The sequence below is a fragment of the Eptesicus fuscus genome, chromosome 1, assembly GCF_027574615.1.
Source record: "Eptesicus fuscus isolate TK198812 chromosome 1, DD_ASM_mEF_20220401, whole genome shotgun sequence".
Classification (NCBI taxonomy): domain Eukaryota; kingdom Metazoa; phylum Chordata; class Mammalia; order Chiroptera; family Vespertilionidae; genus Eptesicus; species Eptesicus fuscus.
Window position 1 is genome coordinate 113,297,591 of NC_072473.1, and position 19,501 is coordinate 113,317,091.

General features: G+C 50.9%; 1 protein-coding gene across 1 annotated transcript in view; it reads left to right on the forward strand.

Moving 5' to 3' along the window:
- The window catches only part of ELF4 (E74 like ETS transcription factor 4), a 45,067-nt gene that overhangs the window by 22,282 nt on the left and 3,284 nt on the right, over nt 1-19,501 (forward strand). Inside the window, exons 2-8 of the mRNA XM_008153897.3 lie at nt 8,843-9,119; nt 13,482-13,653; nt 14,297-14,389; nt 16,529-16,720; nt 17,572-17,655; nt 17,737-17,929; nt 18,739-19,104. Of these exons, the coding sequence (XP_008152119.2) occupies nt 9,048-9,119; nt 13,482-13,653; nt 14,297-14,389; nt 16,529-16,720; nt 17,572-17,655; nt 17,737-17,929; nt 18,739-19,104 (1,172 nt within the window). The 5' untranslated portion in view covers nt 8,843-9,047. The remainder of the gene's footprint in view (nt 1-8,842; nt 9,120-13,481; nt 13,654-14,296; nt 14,390-16,528; nt 16,721-17,571; nt 17,656-17,736; nt 17,930-18,738; nt 19,105-19,501) is intronic.

A 19,501-nucleotide genomic window follows, 5' to 3' on the forward strand; every position in this document is an offset into this window, starting at 1 on the left:
GGAAGAGCTGAGAGCCCTTTCCCAGTCTCTAACACTACAAAGAAAATGGAGGCTCTTGGCCCACCAGATTGGAGGGGAGCTCTCTCAGAGGAGGTCATCTTCCTTTTGCAGGGAGAGGAATTTTGAGAGAAGGGCAGACTGGTCAGCCAAAAGGAAGGGTGGAGCAGGGCAGGTGAGTATGGAACCAGGAGGCCCACACTGGCAGCAGAAAACCATAGCTGGGCAGGCAAACCTTCTGTAAGCTCTCCTTGTGAGACAAAATGATCAGGACCGTGCCTGCTCAAAACTGTGTGAGTTATAAATGCCACAGATTGCTGACTCTAGAAAGGACCTGAGACCATCCAGTCCAATCCCCTCGTTGTGCAGTTTAGGACACAAGAGGCCCACAGAACAGAAGTGACTTGCTCAAGGTCACACCATTGGCAGGGCCAAGACTTTTTTCCTGAGGAGAAGTTACCAAGTTTGTATTTAGAGTTTCACACCCCCCTCCAGGCACCTCTGAACTCTCTGTGACATTCTTCTCAGAAGTGAACTTGATTAATCTATTCACTGAAGGGGAGTGAAAGCCTTTAGTCCAGGACTCAGCAAGCTTTTCCTTCGAAGGACCAGGTAGTAAATATTTTTAGCCTTTGCAGCCCACACAAACTCTGCCACAACAAGTTAACTTATAATGCAAAAGCAGCCACAGACAATGTGTAAATAAATGAGCATATTGGGGGGAAAAGAATATTTATGTAATACTTTAAACAATAAAGAAATTTTAAAAAAATATTCAGGCCCTTAAAAAAATGAGCACAGCTGTGTTCCAATAAAACTTTACTTGTGGCCCAGCCTGTGTGGCTCAGTGGTCGAATGTTGACCTATGAACCAGGAGGTCACGGATCGATTCCCAGTTGGGGCACATGCCCAGAATGCAGGCTCGATCCCCAGTGTGGGACGTGCAGGAGGCAGCTGATTAATGATTCTCTCTCATTAATGTTTCTATCTCTCTCTTCCTCTCCCTTCCTCTCTGAAATCAATAAAATATAGTTTTTAAAGACTTTATTTGTGGACACTGGAATTTTGAGCTTCAGTATAATTCTCATGTGGCATGAAATATTCTTCTTTTGATTTTCCCCCCAATCTTAAAAAGTGCAAAAAACCATTCTTAGCTAATGGGCCATACAAAAACAGACTGGATTTGGGATGTAGACCATAGTTTTTGACCCCTAAGTTTGTCTAAGAAGTCAGGCTAAGGTGTTAGGAGGAGGAAGAGGAGGGGGAGAGAATGTACTAGGGCGGAAGCAGGTAAGGCATTTGCTTCAAATCTTGAACACTGCGTGGGAACTGGAGCCACAGACATTGGGGAAGGACACACCAGGCGTAGGGGACAGTGTGAACAAAGGCATGGAGGTGGGGAAGTCTCTGTGAAAGTTCAATGTGTTCTGCACATGCGTGGCCTCATTGTTATTTGCCAGCCCTGGGTCATTGGCGGCTGTTTGTCCTCACCAGAGGAAAGGGTTGGCTTGATTGAGGATGCCGAGAGACAATGAGGAGGGGAGGAAGAAAGATCTTCTGGAAGTCACAGCCACTAGCTGTGTGACCTTCAGCAAGTCACTTCTCCCTCGAGAACTTGGTGTCCACGAGAACTTGGTGTCCACGGTTGGATGATAGGAGGGATAGATGCGATTATCTTTGAGGTCCCTTTTACCTTTGATATCCTGGGGCTCTGGGTCAAGGAGAGGCTTTCAGCAGTGGGGGGTGGGGGGAGGAGCCACCTGGGAGCTCATGGTGACATCACAGCTGAGGCTGCCCTCCCTGTCTGCCCATCACCTCCCCCCCCCCGCCCCCCCCCCCCCCCCAGCAATAGGCCATCTTTCCACCTCGTCCTTTCTGGCATTTTTCCCCTGGATGTGGCCAGGGGTGGAGGGGACATTTCGATGGGCCCCAGAAGCCAGCAGCAAACTTGAACCCAGCTTGGCCCCTCCTGCCTGGGGGAGTCCCAGATCTGAGCAAGGAGCCTCCGCCTTAATTTCTAGGACATGAGCTGGCAAGAGCCTTGACAAAGAACACTGTCCCTTCAATAAAAGTTATCTCACTTGAGTGTCCTGTGTTGCTGAGTCACAGATTACCCCAGTTTCTAAAAAACCCAGTAACCGATTTAATTAGTCTCTGGTCAGTGTTTTTGTTCTCTCCCTCCCTCCCCACCCAGTCCCCAAGGAAGAAAGCCAGCTTTACTGGGGCTGAGTTGGGGGATGCAAGGCATGTGCCATTCGAAGCCCCCTTTCATTCAGCTCATGCAGCTTGCTCCCATAGTGTTCTGTCCAGATCGCCAGCCTCACCAGGCCAGACCTGCTCCTTTGGCCACTGAATTCCTGTTGAGGCCCCTCTTTCAGTGTGTGTGCGCGCGCGTGCGTGCATGCGTGTGTGTGTGTGTGTGTGTGTGTGTGTGTGTGTGTGTGTGTGGCAAAATGACTCTCTGGGTCCTCTGTTTTCCACCTTTAATCCTGGGTTTTTTGAGATAATCCTAACTTCAAAACATCTAAGCTGAACTCATCTTCTTGCCATATTTCCTGGCTCAATCACTTCATATCTCAAAATTCTTACAGTAAAAACAGATTATACGCCTTGGAGTTGATTCAACTACTGTATTACCACATACTTTGACATGTTTCTCCTTGGGCCAGCTCTGAGATTCTTCTCCTGGATTCCAGCTGCCTCACCTGATCTCCTTCCATCCCCTCCACTCAGACATCAAGCCAAACCAATCTTCTTAAAGAACTGCTTGCTTTGTGCCTCTCCCTCGCTCAAGAATCCACCGTAACTCCCAGTTGCTTTCCATATTTTCACATTCTGCTGCCTGGTGGACCTTGGGCCTGTGCACTTCTTCAGCTCATTTCCCTGACTCCCCAGCCAGTCAGTCCTTCCTACCCATAGTCAAGCTGGTTTCCTCTCTCTGCCATAAGTTTGATGGTTGTTGGTTATATCTTCCCTCTGTTTTCATTTCATCCCACCATTTTCCATTTCCCTGTCTTCCTGTCCTTCTAGGTAAAGACATGCTGACTACTTAATGAGTGACCATGGCCAATAAGACACAAATCAGGCCAAGAAATTGAAAAACATGTTTGGGGCCTAACAGAGAGTTTTCACCTACAGTAACTCACTGGCCTTTTACGACCATGCCTTGAGCTGGGTAGGCGTCCCCATTTGACAGGAGAGGAAGTGGATCTGCCTAAACCCCAAAGGCAAAGTTGGACGGTTTTGCTGGAATCCCCATGCCTTTAGGATCTGCTGGGACTTCTGGGGTTCCCCATACTGGGGTTCAGTAGCTGCCCCGGACATGGCTTTGCCTCCTTTCCTGCAGTGTGCTTTCCCTGTCACTAGCTTGTCCTTCACAGAAAAGTTTAGTGCCCCTCTGCCTCCTCCCTGTCCCTGGAGCACTGGGGAGGAGGATGTGGTGGCCGCAGGCACCTCCAGGGGGTGCTCTTTGGGCTGTCTCACGCAAAGCCCCTGGCAGTCAGGGCAGCTGGGGAAATAGGTTCCCTTTGTCAGTCACCCTCCCCAGGCCCCTCCTCCCCTGTTGGGCTTCTGTGCTCTTCTTGCCACATAACCACAACCCAAAGGGCTGGGGTGGGGTGAAGGTGGTAAGGACGAGGGACTTGGAGCATTCCTCCAACCACAGCAGCCTGCCCCTCCCTGTGGGGCCCCCAATGCAGGCGAAGAGCCAGCCCCTTCCACACCAACAGCTAGAAGCCTCCACCCCCATCCTGTCTATGTTCTGGAGCCAATGGGGGGACTTCTGGGGGGCTTCATGGGGTGCCCAGTTCCCCCTTACTCTCTGACGGTCACCTGAAACTCATCATCCCGGATGAGTGTTTTTTTTTTAAATTTTCGAAGTGCTTTCCCACCACCATCTTCATTCACCCGAGACTTCCTGGCAAGCATCTGCTAAGCCTGAATTACCTTCAGCCCTCACCCACTCCAAGGATGACAAGATACCACAGAAAGATGGCTGACTTTTCCAGTGTCACACATTTGGGGGGTGGGGATGCAGCCAGGAGAAGGCTTCCGTGCTCCTCCCTAGACCTGGGCAGCGTACACCACATAGTGTGGGTGGGCTGCTGGATGTCCTGGAGAAAGATGAGGGGACATCTCTCTACCTGTGGTCTGCTATCTCCTTCAGCCCTAACTGCTTCTCCACTGGGACAGCTTAGGGCCTGGGAAGGTAGGGACAAAACTGGAGCTGAGAAAGGGCTGAAAGCAGAGCAGCTGGAGAAGGGCGCCGGGTCTGCCACACAACCAGAGTTGTGACAAGCCCTACGCTGGAAGCAGGCAGTGACCGAGGGTCAAGGAAGGAAACTGGGTTTCTTATAAATAAGCACAGAGAAACCCCAACCAACAGAGCTTGCAAAACATTTATTTTTTCTCTCCCTCTTTCTGATTTCATCTCAAATGGAGGGGGGGGGGGGTGGAAAGAAAGGAAGAGAGGAGAAGGAGCTGACAAAATAGCTGTGGCTCAGGCCCCTTCGCTGGGCATTTGCTCAAGGAGAGTTCAGCTAGCGATGTGAGTCAAGACTGTGTGGGAACCCCATGGAAGGGTTACCTCTGCTCCATCCATGGCTAGAGATTGGATCCCTGACTCTGGCCCTCTGTCTCTTAAATATGTGCCACTAGTCATGTGATACAGCATGCAAATTTGCTGCTGGATGACTATTGGGAGGGTGCTGTTTTTCAGTGGAGGGTACAGCTGTTCCTGGGGTAGTTTCCATTTTGTTTGTGGTTGTGGGGGAGGAGTGCTGAGGCAGTGGGAAATGGCATGAAGGAAATTGTCACTTCCTTTCCAGAGAATTCCAGAAAGGTTTCATGGAGGACCGGGTATTTTAGGAGTGAGAGCTGGCTCAGAGGGGACAAGGAACTGGAGGAGAAGTCTGCTGTGTGGCCCAGCTGACCATCTGGCCCCCATGTTTCCTGGCGTGTGTGAAAATGCCACGGGTGTTACTAGCAGTTCGGTGAGAGCCATTGGCTCAGCTGAACGGGTGTAGATTTAAACTCACTCCACGGAGACTGTGGACGTGGCTTTCACACAGGGGCCGTTTCCTGTAGAGGAGGCCCAGATGGGTGGGTGCTGAGCACTGCTTGACGTGTCCCAGTGACAAGCCCAGAAAGGGTCTTTACGTCTGTAACACCGCACAGTTGTGGTGACGCAGGAGCGGCCCAAACCACTTCTATTTTGCTATTTTGGTTTTGAAATGCAGTCCGAACCACAGAGAGCCAGAGGTGTGCATTTGCAGGCCTGGGCCTTGGGCGCCCTCCCTCCTGTGGCTCACACACACCCACGCAGTGCCTAGGGCCATAGTCTCTCACAGAGGCTTTGCTTTTAGCCTAAGTAGGACTGGCCCTGGGAGCCAGGGATCCCGCAGTGGCCTCCAAGGGAGTCAAGGGGGTGGAGCTCTTAACACCCTGGGAGCTGAATTGACTGAAACAGTGATGGGGCGGGGTGGGGGGAATTCACCACCGGTTACTAAGGGTTCCCAGGTGCCTCAATTCCTTGAGTTAAGTGCCTATGTGCACCCCCAGCCCCCTACTCGCTGGCAAGACAGTGCCCAGGGCTCTGGTCCATTGAATCTGCATCTCAGTGTCTCGGTGCCTCTCTGAGGACCCTGGTGAGGGGAGCCCCTGGAGTGGGCCTCTCTGGTCTCCAGCAGGGCGGGCCTTCTGTGATGGTGGCTTCTTTGGTTTCAGGTTCCTGGGAGAGGGAGGTTATTTTGAGGGACTTGGGGAGGCGGTTCAGTCCTCCGCCGGGGAGAGTGAGTGAGCATGCAAATGAGCCCCTCTCCACCTCTCACTTTCAAATCCTCAAACATCTAAGGGGAGAGAAATGAAAGTTTCTGGACTGGAAGGTTCCATGGTAGTGGGGGTGGGGGGGAGAGTGATCTAAGCCTCGGCCAACAGAGTAGGACAGATGGGGCAGCTACTTGCCCCCTACACCCTTCACCTTAGCTTCAGGCTGGAGCTCAGGCAGAAGGAGACACCAATATGAGCTGTGGGTGATGTGTGCAGCCTCCCAATACTCACAGGCCTGGGCCAGCAGGATCTGTACCAACCAAGTCCTTCATTTAGAGACTTAGACATCTGGACACAAGGAAGACAACTGGATTAGTCTCTTTCTTTTCTTTCAAACCTCCCCTCCTTGTGCTGCCTTCCCCTCTCCCACCTCCACCCTAGCGGAGTGGACCTTGGGGGGCTCACCCCAGGAACCCATGGGCCACATACATATTCTGCAGATATTCTCTCCCTGGAAAGCATAGGGGGTAGTGGTGGTAGCAACCCACACCCCTCTTCACCACAGCCTCTTTGAGCCACCATGAGCTGGGGGACAACTGATGACAGCTTGCTGCCCTGATGGCCTTTGACACACAGAGGCTCTTACCCACGTGTCCCCATAATTAGGACACATGGGCATGCCCTGCACACATACCTATCTACCATGTTTGCACACATGCAGCCAACTCTTGTTGTAAATTACAATGCAAAAATATACAGATATTGTACACATAGAGTGCACACATTCCTCTCATTTTTATATAAGCCAGAGGATATGACACTCACACCACACCCAGTGTACAAATAGATATATTTTATTGCCCAGAAAACACAGCTCACTTGTACGGAATGACCAGTACCATTCATTCATTCATTCATTCATTCATACGTTCATTCCACAAACAGGAATTGAGTGTCTGCTCCATGCCAAGCACAGTGCAAGGCTGCTAAAGTTTCATCAATGATCAACACAGTTGTCCCTGCCTTCAAGGAAGCCACTGACTAATGGGGGAGGTAAGGAAGGCACACAGAGGTTCCACAGGCTGAGATAAGGGGCATTGAGCTCGCAAACATGAAGAGAAGCCAAAGGGATGAGCAAACCTGAAGGCCCACGTCGGTGGGAAGGCCTCAGGCCCTTGGCGGGGAGAGGGAACAGACACAGGAGTTGTTCAGAAGTTTCGTGTTTAGACAAAGTGGGATTAGGTGAAAGTGATAGCCTTTCATTTGATTAGTTTGAGAATGCTTTCTGTGGACAGACAGCCGGCCTGGCCTGTGGGAGGCCTGGAGCTGCGGAATGTGGGCCTTGGGCACTCTGGGTGGGGGAGACAGACCTTCCAAGCATAAATGGCCCTGGGAGGCTTCTTGGGCCACAGGAGACCGGGTCACATACAGGATCTGGTGGGGGTGGTGGGGAGAGGGAGGGGTGGAGCTCAAGCAGGGACCCTGGTTTGCCAGTGCTTCCTCTGCCCTGACAGGCACCAGTCTCTCATGCACCCAAAGGGAAACTCAAACCTGACAGCTTGAGTTGAGTGACTTCTCAGAGTTTTTTTTTTGGGGGGGGGGGGTGGAAAGGTGTGGGGATGAGACTGGGGGTGGGGAGAGGGCGGAGCCAGCCCTGTGGGCTAACGGAAAGGAAGTGGGAGAGGCCTGGGTGTCTCCTGTGGGGGAGAGCGGTCATCAGGGAGGTCATCCGTGGTCCCCCACCCTTCCCTCCCCTTTGCCCCTCTCTGAAGTTCCTCATTTCTTTCCTTCTAGGAGAAGGTTTTGCCACCCTTGGCACTGCCAAAGGAGTCACTCCCACTATGGTGCGTGGCCCCAGTTCTTCAGACGCTTGTGGTTGAACCAGGCTGTTTTAGAGACCCAGCACACGCACACACAATGTCACTAAAAACAGAACACTGAGGGCCAAAGATGTAGCACCTGCAAGTGGAGAAGCCCAACTGTTCAGGTCTGGTGGAGCAGAGCAGATGGACAGGAGGGACGTGGGAGCAGGAGCGAGCCTCTGAAAGGCAGGCATGGGTGGGAACGCAGACAACAAGTACAAGCATAGCAAGCACAGGAAACAATTGGAGGCCCCAGTGCCATGTGAATGCCTGAGGTACAGACTGTGAGGCATTCAAGGAGAGGAGAGACGTGCAAACTACAGCAGACAGATTTCCTGGAAAGGGAGGGCCCCGAATCGGCCCTGGAGGATGGGCCAGGTTCCTTGGGCCCCTCCCCCAGCCAGGGCTCTCCTCACAAGTTCCCAGGGTGACAGTTCAGTCTTGAAACTGAAAGCAAAGCTGAACCAAGAACACAAGCCCACAACCAGCACAGAGGCTATCGGGCTGGTGGTGGGGTGGTGATGAGTGGGCAGATCTTGGGGCCCACCTGTCCCTGCCCCCAGGCTCTTTGGAGGCCTGGCTATGTCTGAGTCCCATCCCCACAAGCAGGGTCAGGCGAACTACACAAACCTCACAGCAAGACATTTCTTCCTCTGTAGATTCTGACCTTCAGAGCTAAGTGACCCCCACTCCCAAGGTAAACTGAGCCAGGCAGCATCTGGAAGAGCACCCTTTACACCCATGTGTCCTGACCCATACCCCTCGCACAAGAGTCTTTCCTGAGCCAAAGGAATTTTTGGCCTTTTTCATGCCATTGCCCCAGCCACAAAGCCCTGATTTTCCCTGTGGCCACACCCTGGGGACTAATGTGCAGGGTGGAGAGAGATCAAAGTCCCTCTCTCTGTCACCTCCAGAGGAGTGGGGGAGGGGAGGGAGGGAAGCTGCCTAACTTCAGCGCCAGCTCAGGTGCACATGCTGGTGACTTAGATGGGCACTGAGGCTTGGCCCCTTCTCACTGGAGGTGACTCAGTTACCTTCCTTTCCCCTCTTTCGTTACCTACCTCCTTTCTTCTCCTTCCCCCTTCTTCCCCTTTTAGCCATCCCCTCCTGGCAGTCTGCCCTGGCACGGCAGGGTCCCTCTGATTGGCCAGCTGTCCTGGGAACAGAGCTCAAGGAAGGTAATTTACTCAGTGCCCCCACCTCTCCCTTCTCTCTAGGTCACTCCTGCGGTCGGCCCAGCCCAGCATGCAGCCTTGAACTTGGCTTAGGCCACCACATACTCCAGCTCTCTACACCCCTATTCTCCTGTGGCTTGAGTGTAGGCTCTAAGCTCCAAGGTACCTGAGCAGCATCTCTTCATCAAGAAAACCCCGCGGCTCCAGAGGGCCCTGCGGATTCTGCTGTCAGCTCTGAGAATACAGCATGGCTATAACCCTGCAGCCCAGTGACCTGATCTTCGAGTTTGCAAGCAACGGGATGGATGATATACACCAGGTACAGCCCCCAGAGCATGGAGCCCAGTCAGCCAGTGCAGACGATCAGACAGACACAGACAGGCAGGCAGACAGCCAGTGAGCCAGCTGGTTGGCCGGCTAACCAGTCAGCAAATATTGATCAAGCACCTACTAGGTTCAGGGCACTAGGCCCACTTGTCAGCCAGACTGTGCCAGCTAGCCACTCATGAAGCCAGTCAGTAATCATGGGGTGGTCATTTAGTGAGCTGGTTGCCCACGTGCAATTACAGGGCACATGCAGTCACTAAGTCAGCCAAGCAGATGCTAAGTACACCAGCTGAGCTGTTGGCTAGTCAGCAACGTGGGCTGAATGCACAGTTGTGAACTGACCTGCCTATGCTTTTTCAGCCACTTCCCATCACCCCAGGGTCACAGTGACAAAGTTGCTGGGACAACCACATAGCAGGAGTGAGCACTGCCAGCTGGAACTGCAGGGCAGAGTCCAACCCCTGGCATCTTCAGGCTCACGGCTCTAGCCTGGTTGATGAACCCTTCCATAACCATCTTTTCAGCCTCGATTTAAAATTCAGGATACACTGGAAATGGAGACTTAAGGTTTCAGGAAGTTGGAAAATAGGACAGACTTCTTGCATTCGAGTCCCCACCACTCCGTACCTTGCCCTGCAGTGGGGTTAAACCGTTTTCCGGGCACTTAGCTGTACCTATCAGATAGTGTCCTGGCACACTCGCCACCATACACTCCCCTCTTTTCACAAACTGGCAGCCAGCTACAATGGAAGGAATGGAAGAGTAGGAGCCAGGAGTCCTGGGTTCTGATCCTAGTTTGGCCACAGTGTCACCTAGGCAAGGCCTGTCCCCTACTGTATCTGGCTGCCATCTCCCCATCTTCACCAAGGGGATATCCACCTGGATCACCTCTAAGGGCACTTCAGCCTAATTCTGATGCCCTCTATCCTAAATCCTTGTGAAGATGGAAAACTTTGTGCAATCTCTAGCGCACTATGAAAGGCTGCCCCCTAGTGGACTTTTAGTATATTAAACTTTCTGTCCAGTGGGGCCTTACCCAAGTTGCTCAGTTTTATTGAACAACCCTGAAGTGCCTAGAGGAGAAAGCAAGAAACTCTAACCTTACCTGGGTTCTCAATGCTACAAGTCATTTTTTACTTGTTTCTAGTCTGCTCAGCAGCTGTTTCTGTTCTTCATAGAGGCTGTTCATAGACACTCCCAACCCCATACCTTCCAACCCCATACACGCCCCTGCACCCTCAGCAGACAGCCTCTCCTCCAGTCCACAGAGAAGCTCAAAGGCAAGGAAGCCCTCGGTTTCCTTCCATCCCCCATTTTGTTGACAACTTCACTGTTCTTTTTTTTTAATATATATTTTTATTGATTTCAGAGAGAAAGGGAGAGGGAGAGAAAGACATCAATAATGAAAATCATTGATCGGCTGCCTCCTACATGCCCCCCACAGGCATGTGTCCTTGACTGGAATCAAACTTGGGACCCTTCAGTCCGCATGCTGATGCTCTATCCACTGAGCAAAACCAGCTAGGGCGACAACATCACTGTTCTTATTTCCTTTTCACTGGCCTGGGAGAAAGAAGTGTCCCTGTCCCTTCCAAGAGTAATCCTGGCCCTGTACTTACTCTCCTTTCTCCTACTTCCCTCAAACCATTGATCAACTCCTCTCTTTCTCTTTATGTATTTCAGATCTCCCAGACCTTCCTTCTCAACTTAGAACATAGGCAGGTCTCCCCAATCCTAAAAGAAAACCTCACATGCCTCTCTTCCTCCCACTTCCTTCAAAATACCACCTTCTTTGTGCCTTTCTTCTCCCCAACGTAGGCTCCACCCTCTGAGTTTACTTTCTCACCTCCTTTCTCTCACTCATTTTAGGAAACAATTTTTTAAAATACTAGAGGCCCAGTGCATGAAAATTCATGCATTGGAGGGGGGAGGTCCCTCAGTTTGGCCTTCCCCCTCTCACAGTAAGGGAGCCCTCAGGGGCAGGAGGCAACCTGGCGATCAGGGGAAGGCATCACCCCATCACACTTCTGCTGCTGCCACTGCCCGCAGTGCAAGCCTCGGCCAGCCCTGGTTACCTGAGCCTTAGGTAGCTGCCATCCAAGGCTTGCCTGCACCTCAGGCCACCCTAGGCAGCTGGGCAGCTGCCATCATAGGCTTTCCTGTGCCTCGGGCTGGCCCTGGGCGGCTGGGGGCTGAGGGGACTGGGGGACTCCGGAGGCAGGCGCACGGAGCAGCCAGGTCCACCTGGGGGCGGGCCTGGCCTTGCCACGCGCCTGCTGCCCTGGCGGGGCTGAGGGGACTGGGTGCCGCCATCTTGTGGCTGTGGGCACTGCCATCTTTGTGGGCGGGGCAGTCAATTAGCATATTCCCTCCTTATTGGCTGTGGGCGCTGCCATATTTGTTATGGCATGAAGGTCAATTAGCATATTCCCTCTTTATTAGATAGTATCATTTTATTGAGAGAGAATCATTGATCAGCTGCCTCTTGCATGCCCCACACTGGGAACGGAGCCCACAACCCAGTCATGTGCCTTACTGGGAATCGAACCATGATCTCCCTATTCATAGGTCAACACTCAACCACTGAGCTACGCCAGCCGGGCAGGAAACAATTTTTATTGCAAAAAATGTTTGTATCATGAATACAAAAAAGTGCATAAATCACATACATATGTGTTTATCTATTTAAAGAATAACTATAAAATAAACACCCATGAACTCACCACCCAGGTTGAGAAATAAAATATTGCCAGTCTCCTAGAAGCTCCTGATACATAAAACAATAAGAACCTACACCATGCCTTGTTCTAATTGCTTTAGGCATATTGATTTGTTTAAATAACCCTATGGGGTCAGTAATATGATCATCCAAATTTTATAAATGAGGAAACCAATGCACAGAAAAGCTAGGTAACTTGTCCAAGGTCACCCTGCTAGTAAATAGTAGAGCTTGGTTTGATACCCAGGCAGTCTGGCTCTAGACCAGCACAATCCAATAGAATATTCTGAGATGCTAGAAGTATTCTATATTTATGTTATTCAGTATGGGGCCACTAGTCCCATGTGGCTATGGAGCACTTGAACTATGGCCAGCACAACTGAAGAACTGATCTTTTATCTTGAAAAACTTGCATTTATATTTAAATAGTCACCTGTGGCTAGTGACTACCATATTGCACAGACAGCTCTTAACTTTATGGCCTTAGTCACTACACCCCACTGCCTGCCTCACTCTGTCCTCTCTGCGATCCATTGTAATGTGCCTTGGGACTCCAGCACTCCCCTGAAACTGGATTAGCCTGGGTGACTGCCCAGTAGCCAAACCCAAAAGCATTTTATTAACTTTTGTTCTTCTGGAACCTTCAGACACATTAGGCAGAACTGAGTATTCTCACTCTTTTTCCATGAAGAAAGAATTAACTAATAGTCCCATGAAAGAAAATTTGAAAAATACAGAAAATTATAAAGAATGGGGGGGAAATCATCCAAAGTCCCACAACTTAAATATAATCATTATGAACATTCTGGTATATTTCCTTCCAAACATAATTAAAAAAAAAAGTTGCAAAAAACAACAACAACAAACAGTTTCGATCACACTCCTTTTTTATTTAGCTTTGTTTGGTTTTAGAACACTTATGTCTTCCAGGGGTCAAATTCTTATCCTGATCATTTTTTTCCACTCCAAGGGATTTAGCGACCACCTGTTGAGTTCTTGGACACATATTTTTTACTCCCTGAACGGTATCTCCATTTTAAATATCTCTAGGGTACCTCAAACTAACCATATTCAGACACTGCCCCCCCCTTATATTTCTCCAAAAACCTGTTCCTCCTCCTCCTCCTGGTACCCCCTTAACATGAACAGTGTCCCCATGCACCCATTGAATCAAACTGGAAATTGACTGAGCCCTTACCTTTCTTCCTCTCTAATGCCTCTGTTCTTTCATCTTCATTGCCACAGACTGATCCCTAAGATGTCCACAATCTGAGCCCCTAACCCTGGGTACCCAACCCTGACTGTAGGCTGAGTCCTTCCCCTGACTATAGATCGAGCCTCTCGCCCTTGCCATTGACTAATCCTTTCCCGACCCTGCCCATGGATTAACCCATAACTACAGCCAATGAAAGCTGTCTGCCCTTGGTTGAATGCAGGTGGTACAGAGCTAGCCCATCGCTGTTAATTAAAAATTCATCATCTAGTGAGGTCAGACCCAAAGCAATGTCGTCTAAGACAAAGGACAGCTCTTGAGGGTTCTAAGAATTTGGAATTGCAAGAAGGGCCAGATTCTGGTAGGAGGGCTTCCTGGAAGAGGTGGGTGGGTCATGAACCAGATCCCTCTCTTCTCCACAGCTGGAAGACCCCTCAGTATTCCCCGCTGTGATCGTGGAGCAGGTACCCTACCCCGAATTACTGCATCTGTATTCAGGACTGGAGCTAGAAGATGGTCACAACGGCATCATAACGGACAGGACCTTGTGCATGACACAGGATCAGATCCTGGAGGGCAGTTTCATGCTGGCAGGTCTGTCCCCTTCCTGGGCAGGGAAGTTGTGGAGGACAAAGGGGTCTGTCTTCAGGGAACAGTAGCCCACACACAATGGCTTATAGTGACACATACAGCAAAGGCAAGGCCCCCAACAGTTGGAAATTAGATGGGGCAGTTAGGACAAACAAAAGGTAGTACAACTTCATAGAGGAGGAAGTCATGTAAATAGATTCATGATCTTTTTTTAAAACATTTTTATTGATTTCAGAGAGGAAGGTAGAGGGAGAGATAGAAACATCAATGATGAGAGACAACCATTGATAAACTGCCTCCTGCACACCCCCTACTGGGGATCAAGTCTGCAACCCAGGCATGTGCCCTGACCAGGAATCGAACTGTGACCTCCTGGTTCATAGGTTGATGCTCAACCACTGAGCCATGCTGGCCAGGTGGATTCATGATCTTTTGAGATGGAGGAGGACAATGAGGAGTGGAGATAGCTGGGGTGGGTGTAGAGAGAAGGTGGAGGACTAGGTTGGGAGGTGCATGGTCCCTCTCAGGCTATCCTTTGGCTCCTTTGCACTATTCTCTGGGCTGGCCCTGGTTATAGCTGTACCCCCAATCTTGTACCCTAAGAGAACTTTTTTTTCTCCCCTCTTACCATGGAACCTGAAACCAGATGAAAATGAAGCAACCTCACAAACCATGCCAACCACTGAAGTCTTGCTCAATGTTGAGTCTCCCAACAACATCCTGGATGAGAAGCAGATCTGTAAGTATGAACCTCAGTGCCTTTACTCAATGCAACACAAATGGTATTTAAAAAGATCACGTCTAGCCCTAGCTGATTTGGCTCAGTGAATAGAGCGTCAACCTGCAGACCGAAGGGTCCTGGGTTCAATTCTGGTCAAGGGCATGTACCTCAGTTGCAGGCTCCTCCCTGGGCCAGGCCCTGGTCAGGGTGCATGCAGGAGGCAACCAATTGATGTGTTTCTCCCACGTTGGTGTTTCTCTCTGTCTTTCCTTCTCTCCTACTCTCTCTAAAAATCAATGGAAAAATATATTCAGGTGAGGATTAAAAAAAAAACAGAAAATAAATAAATAAAAAGATCATGTCCATGTGTTGGATTCTCAGAAACATGTGCATGTAGCCGTATGTACCCACCCCCACCAACATACACATAAACTTATTCTTGAGCTGTGACTGGAATGGGAGGAGGCTGGAGGGCACCACAGACAAGGAAAGGTGGCCAAGGTGACTTTCCCCCCATTTTTTTTTCTTTGCTGTTGTTGTTGATCCTCTCCAGAGGATATTTTTCCATTGATATTTAGAGAGTGGAAGGGAGGGGGAAAGACACACAGAGAAAGAAACATTTATGTGAGAGAGACACATGGATTGGTTGCCTCCTGCCCACACCCCAACCCAGGCCAGGGATCAAGCCTGCAATTGAGGTACATGCCCTTGACCAGAATTGAACCTGGGACCCTTCAGTCCGAGGGCCAACGCTCTATCCACTGAGCCAAACCAGTTAGGGCTCCCCCAATTTTTAAATTGTGATAAAATACACATAAAATTGATGACCTTAACCATTTTTCAGTGTACTGCTCACTGGTATTATGTTCATTTGTATTGTTGTGCAGCCATCATCACCATCCATCTCCAGAATTCTTCATCTTGAAAACCGGAAACTTTCTACCCATTACACAACTCCCCCTCCACCTCCCGCCAGCCCCTGGCAACTACCATTCTACTTTCTGTCTATGAATTTGACTAGTCTAGGTACTTCAGATAAGTGGAATTTTATAGTATTTGTCTTTCAGAGACTGGCTTCTTTATTTCTTTTTAAAAAAATATATTTTTATTGACTTCAGAGGAAGGGAGAGGGAGAGAGAGATAGAACATCAGTGATGAGAGAGAACCACTGATCCGCTGCCTCCTGCACAACTTCTACCAGGGATCGAGCCCGCAGCCCAGGCATGTGCCCTGACCAAGAATTGAACCGTGACCTCCTGGTTCATAGGTCGACGCTCAACCACTGAGCCACGCCAGCCAGGCAATACTGATTATTTCACTGAGCTGAATGTCCTCAAGGCCTGCCCATGTTGTAGCATGTATCAGAATCTACTTCCTTTTTACGGTTGAGTACTATTGGCCAGGGTCACTTTTCAGTCCCCCCTCTCTCTTGCTGGGTTCCCAGGAAGACTACGCAGTGTGTGGCTTATTTTATAATGTACAGGTTTCGGTACCTTCTCGTCCCTTTCCTGATCTTGGAGGTTGGCCATCCCTCCCCAAGGCAGGCTTTTCCTCCAGGACTCCCTCAGGCATTTTCCCTGACTCCACAGGAGGACTCCTGGACCTAACTTCCCCTTCCCAAGGGGGCTCTGGGAGACAGCACAGCAAAGAAAGCACTGAAGCTGCAAGTTAAGAGTCCCAGCATTTCTAATCCCGACTCTGTCACTAATATTCATTCAGGATTCAACAGACAGTTACAGAGTGGCTACATGTACCAGGCATCATCTTACTGTGTGACCTTGGGCATGTGCCCTGCCATGTCTGGGTCTGTTTCCTCATCAGGAAAGCAGAGGAATCAGGCTAAAGGGTTTCTAAGGTCCCCTTCAGTTATAGAAATAAGTGAATGACTAAATCAAGGTGGCCCTTTATCCTGGGCATCGCCTGGAACTTCCCAACAGCAGTGGGCTCGAAATGTGGCAGCCGTCATGGGGCTGGTTCATGCCCACAGGTCTACAGATGTTTGTTCTCCTCATGGTATGAGACACATGAGGTGTTTTCAGGTATCTCCCGTGTTTGGGGCTCAGGGGAACAGCACCTCTGCTCTTTCCCCGGGAGCCCATCATTCTCTGGAGCGCTGGGAGAGCACGCTCCTACCCTGCACTGGCCTTTCTTTTGTAGTCAGCACCTCCGAAATGCTTCCGGACTCAGACCCTGCTCCAGCCACCACTCTGCCCAACTACCTGTTTCCTGTCTCTGAGCCCAATGCCCTGAACAGCGCTGGTAACACTGGTGACCAGGAGGGGCATTCCCTGGAGGAGCAGGTCTCCAAAGAGGAAAGTGCCAAGAAGACTGGGAAATCAAAGAAGAGAAGTAAGAGAGAGAGAAAGAAGAGTGTGTGTGTGTGTGTGTGTGTGTGTGTGTGTGAGAGAGAGAGAGAGAGAGAGAGAGAGAGAGAGAGAGAGAGACTGAGTTCAAGGAGCGGGTGGTAGGAGAGGGGCAGTCGGGGAAAACATAGGGTTGAATGTGTGGAAGCCCACAGACACATTAAGAAGACAGCTCTCTGGTATGGCAGTGATGGATGAAAAGGCCTCCCTTACATAAAGTAAAACCTGGTCCGCCCATAGCCAGACATCTCCCAGCCCATTCCTGTCTGCCCGGCATAGATGTAAACTCTTCCAGAAGTGCCGATGATCCCAATGGATAAAATCCTAAGCTGGGTGTTCAAACACCAGGCCTGGCCCCCATGGCCAGTCCCTGGCCCCGTGGGGGCCTCTGCTGTGTGCTTTGTGTTCTTATCTTCCTTCTGAGAGCTCATGGAGCCAAGACCATATATGGGAGAGGACTTTGGGCTTTCCCAAGCCCTGTGTTATTGATTTACTTGGGTGATGGCTGGTTGAGACTGCCTTGTCATCATGGCAACCAAAACCCCAGTGTTGCACTGTCACACCTTTAGGCTGCCTTTTCATTTCAAAAATTAGCCTAGGTGGATTCTAAAGGTGACTCATTGCCCCACATCGTACTGCTGTTCTGGGGCCTGAAAATGAGGGCGGCCCATTGGGCAGGTGCACGTACCTGGGAGCTGTGGCCAAGGAGAACGATCCTGGGCTCTCCCTTGTCTGCCTTGTCACACCCAACTTGATAAGCTCTAGGCCCTCCTTGGGAGCTCGGCCTGCAGCACTTGCCGTGGTCTCAGCCTCACCCTGCTCTCCCCTTCTCCTCAGTCCGGAAGACAAAGGGCAACCGCAGTACCTCACCTGTCACTGACCCCAGCATACCCATTCGGAAGAAATCTAAGGATGGCAAAGGTATGGCTGGTAGTCAGGGGAGCAGGGGTGGGAAGGGAGCCAGGGTGCCTGGGCCACCCCTCACCACCTGGTCCTCTTCAGGCAACACCATCTATTTGTGGGAGTTCCTCCTGGCACTTCTGCAAGACAGGAACACCTGCCCCAAGTACATCAAGTGGACCCAGCGAGAGAAAGGCATCTTCAAGCTGGTGGACTCCAAAGCTGTGTCAAAGCTCTGGGGGAAGCAGAAGAACAAGCCTGACATGAACTACGAGACAATGGGGAGGGCTCTAAGGTAGGAGCTGCTGGGGGTCCCTGCCCTGGAGGAGTCACCACACTCTTCCTCATGTGCAAGGAGGCCCTCCTGCTATAGGGTCTCCTAACGTTCCCATCTGCTTGCCCTAAGCCACTCCCCAGGCCCCCTCTGGAAGGAACAATTCCCTTCCTCTTGCAGCTCTGTCCTAGCCTTTTCTCTCTTGATAGGAGAAGAGCATTTTATGGCATCCCATCCCCAAGACGTTCTTCCTTTTAAAAAAATGTATTTTTATTGATTTCAGAGAGGGAGAGAGAGATAGAAACATCAATGATGAGAGAGAATCATTGATTGGCTGCCTCCTGCAGGCCCCACACTGGGGATCGAGCCCACAACCCGGGCATATGCCCTTAACCAGAATCTAACCCAGGACCCTTCAGTCCGCAGGCCGATGCTCTATCCACTAAGCCAAACCAGCTAGGGCAAGAAGGTCTTCCTTCACATTCTTCAAGCCAGAGAGCTAGGGAGACGGGCCAGAGTTACCCACAGCTGGTAGACTGGAAGACTGCTGAACCCCCCATCATCCATCCATCCTCTCTTGTTCTTCACTCACCCCCTGTCCTCTGCTCCAACGCAGGGTGGAGGTTGGCATTTGAAACCCCTTTTTATGGACGCTTTGAGTCCTCAGGAGATCTCAGAAATTTTATAAAAGTCTTCCCAAGTCCAAGTGTTGGCCTTCCAACTACCCTTGTCCTTGAGCTCCCATCTGCCTCCTGGCCAGGTTCCTCCTCATGTTTGCCCTGCCCTGAGGGTGGTATGCCCCTGGCTAACTCTTCAACCCTTTTCCCCAGATATTACTACCAAAGGGGCATCCTTGCCAAAGTGGAAGGGCAGAGGCTGGTGTACCAGTTTAAAGAGATGCCCAAGGATTTAGTGGTGATTGAAGATGAGGACGAGAAAAGCGAAGTGGCAGAGCCATCCCCTAAGGCCTCCACCTCCGCCAGCACTACCCGGCGAGCCAGCTCCAGGGTCTCATCCAGAGCCGCTCCCCAGGGCAAGGGCAGCCCTCCCTGGGAGAAGCCGAAGGTTCAGCATGTCGGTCTGCAGTCATCTGCAAGTCTGGAATTGGGCCTGTCTCCAGATGAGGAGATTCCCACTACCTCCACCGTGCTGGTCTCTCCACCAGAGGGCCAGGCCAAACTCACCAAAGCTGTGAGGTAAGGGCACCCAAGTTGTCATGAGTCTTCCCATAGTTCCTCATGTTGTGAGGAGCAGTCTTCAACTTCTTGCCAAGCTCTGCTGTGGGTCTAACCTCATGGGACCCTCGCAGGACCCCTGAGAAGCCAGTAGAGCACTTGGTCAAGAAAGGAAAAGCAATTTGCCTGAGTTCACACACCAAAGTGATGGCAAAGCCAGCTCTTGACCAGGGGGACTTGTGTCGCCAGCTGGGGCTGTTCCTGTTACCCCAGAGGGCTCCCCAAACAACCAGCAGGGCCTCCACATCTGGGCCTCTCTCCCTAAGCCTCCACCCCTCCAAAAAAGAGGCAACAGAGAATGTTACAGGGACACCCGTCTGCTTTCCTCAGGCCCTCCAGGCCCACATGGAAAGCTCTT